Below are 8,540 nucleotides of genomic sequence, written 5' to 3' on the forward strand. Positions count from 1 at the left end.
ATTTTGTTGAGGTGATTTTGAAAATGACGTCACAGCAGTTTTAATTCAGAGTTGCAATAGTAACACTGCTGCCCTGAGGAGGTACTACCTGCCGTGGACAATGAAATCTAGAAAAGTACTTGATACCAAAAACAAGGAAGTCGAGTAGAGCAGAGTGGAGTAGAGTCGGTACCATCAGTAGAGATGCGTCTCTTGCTGCATTCCAGCTCCTTTACTCAATGACAATATACTGTATTTTAATGGAAATATGTATTTCGAGGTGTCAAACTACGGCAACATTATCAGGACGCAGAGAAACATGGAGCTTTTATTACACTTCTATCAGACTCTTTGATGTGTCTGTTCATTGCCTTTGGGCAACCTAATCAACTAGATAACTTTGATTTGCAAATGTTTACTCCTCCACGGGAGCAGAGAGCCATAACACCAGGGACATCGAGTGAGGATCCCATTGTTTCTGATTAGGAATTCATTATTTTCTACCCGTCTGCCTCTCTGCCCAGTGCATGGGCTGATTAGCTAGCCGGGGAAGGATAGGTAATGACGATAACACTAAACTCAATAGCTGTTTTATAGGCAGCGGTGCTTTATGATGCTTGCGCTAATTGCTGGTGTGATTAGTGAGGTGTCTGTGCCCTCTCTGGTTGCTCAGGCTGTCCTGTGAACCAAGCTCTTGTAGACCAGAGCGCGGGGGAAGTGTGGGTGTGCGGCAGATCGTTGCAGGAGGAAGACGCAGGGGCATAATCGACTTCCCACTTTTTCTGTCCCTGTCAGCCCTTTCCCGTGTGCTGCAATAAAGACAAATTAACTTAGAGGCAATCAAAGGATTTTTTTTTTTGTGATCTCTTGGCAATAAAGTAATCTATTTCTAACTGTCAGTAGGAAGAAATAAAAAAAAGTAGACTGAGAACACCAGCTGATGTGATAACCTTTAATTTACGTGAAAAAAAAGAACAAAACATAACATTGCTTTCTGCCTTCGAGCGCCCTCTCTGATGGAGGTGTACTTTTTAATCTTGATATAAAAGTGGCTGTCCTCAACATAAAATACTTCACTTTTTACCATTGGAGCCATGAAAATACAACACAGTGAACGTTATGCTTTTGAAAGCTTTATGTGCGTCTGTCATTCAGACTGACCTCCACACTCTGGTTCTTAATGCTCGGTTGTTGCTTCTGCGGCCAAGCAGACAGTCAACACTGAAAATGAGATGATAGCACTCTCAGTGAAGTGTTTGTTCAGATACATTTTCTCTACTAGAGAGCTTATATAAGTTAATTTGCATAGATTTCAGGTTTTGTTTGCATGCTTATCTTGGGTGACCTTTAGCTCGCTTCTCTCAGCCGACTTCTGCTTTTTTTTTGGTCTCGCTGCCTTTCTAAAGATAGCTCTGTCGAAGACTTTGCAGCGTGGAAATGAATTTTTCACATATATATTTACCTATGGTTGAAGCTCTTTCACAGTTAACATTGCCAAGCCAACACTGAAATAAAATATAGCAGAAGTGGATATCACACAAAATTCAAGTAAATATAAAAGTCGAACAGCCATCCGTGGTTGACCTTAGCCTTTGGGTTTGACCATCAGGACCTGCACTACAGTAGAAAACAGTTTATGCCTGCATCAATTGATTTTTGGCCAGCTGGGAGCAGCACAACAAGCTGTAAAACACTGACATATTATTGCCTCAAAAAGCTGTTATGCTTTACAAGCCGTTGCCTGTTTACACATTCAGCTAACATGCAACAACATTAGCATTCATTGAGTTATATTTCTGGCCACCTGGTGAAGGCGAGTCCAACACTACCTCTCCTTTTAACCCTGTTTTCCCACCACCTTCTGGGCAATTTGTTTTTCCTTTCTTTGGCTGCTAAAGCCCCTCTGTGTTCGCCAGCTCGGCCTTAACTTTGTCTTTTAGATGTTCGATGTTGCACACAGTTATTGTCTAGAAGCTGCTTGCTGCGGTACTAAATTAAGTCGATGACAGTAGTAAGACGAAACCACAGCAGTACATTTTGGCAGGCTGTAAAACTGAAACAATTAGCTCAGAGGGGCCAAAATGCCTCGTAAAGTTGAGGGGAATTGGACAGTTATGATCCTCAACACTAGTGTGATGAATTAGTAAAATAAGAATAGTTCATCCAGATAGTTCTTTCGGATAAGGATGTGTGACATCTCCTGAGCTTGATAGATACACGCAGAGTTACAACATTTATCGTTTATTACTTCATTTCCAATCCCATTCATCCTCTTCATGGACAATGCCAAGTGACTGGCTGCTGGCTGCTTTGATGAAGCTCTGCATGGAAATACAACTCGTGTATTAGCAACAAACGAGAGTTAGCAAAGATGAGCAGCTGTGTTTGTCGATAAAAGGTCAACGTGTGCTTAAAAACCAAAAACAGAAATCAACACCTCCCAAGGTGCAATGAGGAAATACAAATTCAAACACTGAGCTTGAAATTCTGCTGCTTCCATCACTAACATTCAGCAGTTTATCGCTTTTATCGATGAGGTGAGTGCAGTCTCGGCATGCTGGAGCGGCGGGTTTCAGGTGAGTGCTGAAGCCCTTGGAGGCTAGCGGGTGAAGGTAGGTACCCAGGTGAGTGAGGAGCTGCGGGCTCAGCTTCAGGCAGCCGTAGGAGTCGGCAGGTTTAGACAGGTAGGCAGGCAGGAAATCCTCCGGAGCGGGAAGGCAGACTCCCGTAGGATGGCTGGCAGGTCACCAACTGAAGACGACTCAGACAGACAGGAATTAGGACCGAGTTCATGTAACAAAGACTTACTTTCGTCGAGCAAGGTGGTCTGAGTCGTAGTACCGCGTAGCAGACTGAATGATCTGACAAGATGGTGTGGAGAGCCAGGGTTGATATACTACACTGGGTGATTAGTTGAATGATGATCAGCTGCACCAGCCATCCAGGGGAGTGAGCCAGGGAGGAGCCTGCAGAAGGTGACACCCTAGCCAAGTCCACACAGACAGACAGGACAAAGACCAAATAAGGACAAACAGGAGGACAAAGGACAACGAGCAGGGAAACACAGAGAGGGAAAAAACACAGGGAAAAGAGAGGGAACCTGACCTACAGAGAGGTCGGGAGTGGTTGAACAGAACAAAAAGGACTTTCACCTGGACGACCGGTTTTTGAATCCATGCAAGCAAAAGTCAATGTGAATTTCTTTGAAGAAATGTTTGTGAGTTTTGTACATAACGTAATGTATTTAACTTAAGCATGTATGTAATGTTAAACCCAATGTTAAGTTTTCCTCAACCTAACCTCTTGTTTTTTGGTGCCTAAATCTAAGGCATGTTACTTTACACACGAATGTGAGGCAAAACGTGACACTGACATGGTACCCTGTAGTGGACTGTTGGGTGTATTACACGCTTTGGCCTGATATCCAGTTCCACTGCATTGTGTCAAAGTGAAACAATATTTACAGCATCTTCTGCATCGCAGCCATGACTGAGGCACGTGTGCATCATTGAACGTTTTCTGTAACTACAGGAGAAAGAAGACTTTGCTGAGAGTTTTAACCCCTTTACGCAGATGATGAAATTTGCAAATTTTCTGTGCACGTTTCAGCTAAGCTCAGCAGAACTTTTATTCAATTCATCTCATTAATTCCCTCCAAGATCTTAAATCAGAAGTGATTCTATTTTCTTAAATGGCAATGCAAATGGTTTTAAGCTAACAACTTAAAATATTTCCAGCGTAAGCATTTGAATTAAGATGACATAAAATCAGTAGAATTTTACCAAATTTGAGCGCAATGTTTTATGGTGTACAATTTCAGTCCTCAGGCCAATATGGTTTAATGTCTCTTTCATTTTCATTGGTGAGACTGTTTTGCTTATTTGGGCCGGTATTGAGCTTCCTCCTTTCTGTCCTTCAAATGCTTGCTGGCAGAGTAGTGCTGAAGAGCTCTCCAGGTTTTATCTCTCTCTCCTCATATCTCTCTCTCTCTCTCTCTCTTTCTCTCTCTCTCTCTCTCTCTCTCTCTCTCTCTGTCTCTTTGATGTGTCAGTTGAGTCACGCCAGAGTTGGGCAGGCAGCCATGTCCATCAGCTTCATCCATCAAGCGATGGGCCGGGTGGCAGAGAGAGGATGACGGGCAGCAGAGAAGGGGCAGATGTTTTTGCGGGAACTGATATGTGTTCCCGTCCACGAGGGATGTCATTACGTGGCGGACAGAAAAACATGTAGCTGATTAGAGCCTTATTAAGTCAAGGACACTGGCTCGCTGTAACACACACCGCGGCCATTCTGGCTTTGTGCTGCTGATGACTTGCCAGTCACTGACAACACGCGTGTCTCAGACAGATAACCTCTCTTTTTAATTAAACGCCTCTCTGTTCTCTATCTCTGAGCTTCTTTTGATACACCGAAAAGCACTAAAATAAAATCCGCTTTTGCCATTTTCCAGTGGAGTGTTTCCTGTGTATGCCTAAAGGGGAGAACTCAGAGGTACATAAGGTTTGTGGATTTATCTCTCACAGAGCTGTGTTGCGGTAAGTAAATAAAGCAGCGTCTCCCTGAGGGCATGTAAGGATTGAGGAAAGTGGACAGTGCTGCGGACAGAGGGCTTTCGCTCTGATCCAGGACAATGGCTAAATTGGTAATGCTGAGAATCTCATCTGTGCCCTGTGTTTCCTCCTTTAGTTGGATCTCCTGAGTTGTCGTGAGTTTCCTCTGCACAATGAGCGGCAACCATGTGCTGTTAGAAATATGGATTTCCTCCAAATCACATCAGCTTTGTCTAGCACTCTCCTTCCTTCCTCCTACACCCCCTGCCTCCAGTTTTTTATTTTTTTTTATTTTATTTTATTTTTTTTATCACCTGTATGTTTAATACAGTATAGGTCACCACATCATAAACTGCAGCTATATGCGTCCGCATTTCATGTGTTTTCAGTGGTTAGAGCAATAAATGGGCTCAGGGTTATGAGAACGGTGAAAATACAGGCAGCGGTGAACCACTAAATGAGCCTCAGGATGGTTTCACTCAAACATAATACTGTCTCACCAACAACACACTATTCTTTGCGAGCGAGAGATGATATTTCTCTGTACAGCGCTGAATTAAATGATTCGTTTTGTGCAGGAAAGAAATGAGAGCAACAGAGAAAACTCCCCTCAGATATTCGTGAGCATGTGATTGATTATTACAGCTGTGTCTTGTATCTTTTTTTGTTTGTTTTGACCATTCTTTAATCCACAAAGCACGGCAATATCGAGTCCAACAGGGCAAGGAACATCAGTAGTCAGAAGACAATACAGGTTTTAGCCTCTGAACCTCACTGACACATGCAGTTTATATCAAAACCGCCAATCTTTGTGTTCACACGGATATCACAGACCAACACACAGAATCCTTTTAGATGTTCTGATATAAATCAGATTTCCATCACAATAAAAATCATTTAAAAAAGTACTCATTGTACCTCTCTCACCCAATAGTTATTGTGTTTAGATGTTTTCTTAGGAATTAAAAGTATTGTATTGGTAGTTTTAATAATATTCAGCTGTGAAACTGACTTTTTTTCCCCCTCTCATAAGCTACTTTATGCTCGTTTCAGTTATACTTAACCTCCATCTCCACTTCAGACGGAGGTGTTTTAAGTACAAGGACACATCGACATCTCCTTTTGTCCATTCACTCCTTGGCTCAACTCTTTGTCATATATGGGCCAAAGGTGGAAGGGATACAATGGGAAGGCTGCTTAAGTAAGTTATTGTTAAAGAAAAGCACAGAAAATATTCTTTTTTTAGTTTTTCTTTGGAATGAACACAAAAAAAAAATACTTAAATATTGGCACCACTTATAGAGGACTCGATAAAAACATTGACCCGTGAGATGAACTCTGATTTACAGTTAGACTACACAGACATGGAGCAATTTCTCAAAACACCAAATCACAAGATGCTGCCAGCAGAGAAAAAAAAATCTAAAGAAATGAACAGTGAGGATCCACAACTACCAGCATCTGCTATACCAAAGCAAAGTCTGGTGGCTTTCAAGAGGAACAGTTTATCAAACTAGATGCTAACAGCAACATTTGAAGAAATGTTCACCCTACCATCCTATAACTAGCTGACATGTTCAGCTGACTTAATATTATAAAGACTTCAATGAGAAAAATGCATTGCTCTTCATTTCTTAAAAAAAAACTAAAAAAAACCTCGAAGTTTCCTGGTCTGGGCAGTGATGAATCTGATTCTTTTCCAGTACTTGATGAGTTTCACTGAGAGAACAATATGTCAAAAGTCGACTTGTGGGTCGTTGTGAGGGTTTACTCAGTGGGATGAACATGCAGAGTATTTCTCTGAAAAGCAGACGATGTCTGGTACAGAGCAGTGGATTAGAAATCCATTGACAGTAATGCCAGTTTAATTTAAGGACTCATTGTCTGATGGCACAACTGTTATGGCTCTAAAACCGAGGATCACGCACAATTCACTGGTTGAATTTTAATATCAGTGCAAAGTAAATATTGAGGAAGAAGGGTGCTCTCACATCTACCATGCTTGGTCTGAACCATTCAAACTTTTCAGTTTTGTTTTGATGGTACCCCGGACCAAAGTCCAGACCAAAGAATCAAAATTTGACCAAAAGAGTTGGTCTTAGTCCGGATCAAACTGAACAATATATCAGTTTATTTGCAATGTAAAAACACTTTAAGGATGGTTCAGACTTTTGGACAAATTATAGGAAGTTGATGCTTGTACATTGGGAGACAATAAGATAGTGGCAACAAAGTGAGTTAGTTGATTCGTTTTTCTTCATTCAAACAGAAAAGGCTACAGTCCAAATTAACAATATGTCATAGACAGATACACGCCTGTTTACTAACCAATCAATGTCAAGTACAGGGAGACGCGGGCACATACGTGATGATGACAGGATGTAGGTATCTCAGCAAAGTCGTTTTGTGTGCCCGCAAAATTGCAATTTAAAAGCAACACTAACAAACCTATATAAAGTAACAAAAACATGAACCTTAGTTGGGACGTGGGTCCAGAACTTCATTTCTTAAAATGTCCTAAGTGACCCGGCATTAACAAAACACTTCTCCCATTCACATCAGCCTCCCTCTGTGAGGCTTTTTGTTTATTCAGCACTAGTGTACTTGAAAAACACTCAGCCAACTGAAGATAATCTACACCTCTTCCTCAGCCTTACTCAGCCATCACGTCAAGTTAAGGATTATACAGCTTGATTTATTGCAGTACTATGCAATGTGCAGGAAAGGGTTGCTGTGCCTCTGTAGTGGTTAAAATGATCTGGTTAATATGTTGGCTTGTTTCCTTCCTTGTCGGACTTTGTTGCAACAATGTCACCACATTCATAGATCTCAGTTACTTTGTCACCATAAATGACAGAAATGGTGACCAAAACTACAAGCTGTATAAACTAGACTTTTAACTTGAACCCAAATTTATCTTGAAGGCGGTTTAAAGAGGTGTGATATGAACAGAGCTTCATGCAGTGTGCACCCAAACCTCTCCGCCGCTCGGCTAACCTGTCATTTACATTATAAATAACAAGCCAGTATAGAGGCAGACATGCCTTATAGTGTTTTTCCCCCAACTCCTGGCTGCCTACTAGTTGCTCTCAGTTATTTCTGCCTTTAGCTGGCAGTGGGAGCTGACACGCTCTTGATTTTTCTGCCATCTCTTCGCAACGTGTCAGGTCCGGTTTAGCACTTGAAGGCAGGACGTGTCTGAACCGCGGCTCGCCTCTCTCTCCGGGCTGTCTCGCTCCCAAGGTGAGTCAGGCCTCGTCACCGCTCCTGTGGAGACATAACCCATCACATGGCGCTGGTAGACGGCCAGCAGTTAATAGCCCTGTCGTGATTTGTCAGGGAAAATACTCATCTGCTGAAGAGAGCAAACACTTTGAGCAAGGTTAGAGTGTTTATGGGTTGGATGGGAGGTTGGACGGTCAAATTTAAATCTGCGCAGTCACAGCATGTCTGAGCCTGGGCACAATCCAGAGGAATAAAATCTTAAATTAAAATTGACAGCTTGCTATAGAGATAAGAGTCCAAATACATGCGTACAAACATCCTCCGGAACAGTGAAGCCTGAAGTTTTCGAATCTGTGGATCTGCACTGGTGTCACAGAAGCAAATTCTGCACAAGTCACTAATTCTCTGTTTGCTTGTCCTCTCTCCAGAAAGAGTTCCTGGCAGCCACGACTGAAAAGGACATCTTTGCCCATCTGGGTCTCGAGTACATCGAGCCTTGGCAGAGAAATGCGTAGGCCTCCACTCCACTCTGGCTGGATGATACCCTGCGCGTACATCAGTACTTATCCCATCTGCTTGCTGTTCTCCGGTCCTCCTGTGATTCACTTTCAAACAGCTTTTTATTTCCATACACTTTTGCGTAGCTGTTGCCAATATTGTTGTTGTCGTCTGTGTCTGGATCACATGCTGATGCATGATTCATAATTCTGCTTATTCACTATTGTCTGCAAGCGAATAAATATTCTCCCATACCATTCAGGTCTCGGCTGTCTCTAAGTGTTGTAA

The 8,540-nt window shown here is 42.3% G+C and overlaps 1 protein-coding gene across 1 annotated transcript in view; it reads left to right on the forward strand.

Annotated features, from left to right (window-relative positions):
* dntt (deoxynucleotidyltransferase, terminal) overlaps nt 1-8,269 on the forward strand; it is an 88,612-nt gene extending 80,343 nt beyond the window's left edge. The window contains exon 11 of the mRNA XM_069145241.1: nt 8,183-8,269. Coding sequence (XP_069001342.1) covers nt 8,183-8,269 — 87 coding nt within the window. The remainder of the gene's footprint in view (nt 1-8,182) is intronic.
* The last annotated feature ends 271 nt before the right edge of the window (nt 8,270-8,540 follow it).

Source organism: Embiotoca jacksoni, unplaced genomic scaffold (genome assembly GCF_022577435.1).
Source record: "Embiotoca jacksoni isolate LCO1_2020_lvr unplaced genomic scaffold, fEmbJac1.0.p SCAF_12, whole genome shotgun sequence".
Lineage (NCBI taxonomy): Eukaryota > Metazoa > Chordata > Actinopteri > Embiotocidae > Embiotoca > Embiotoca jacksoni.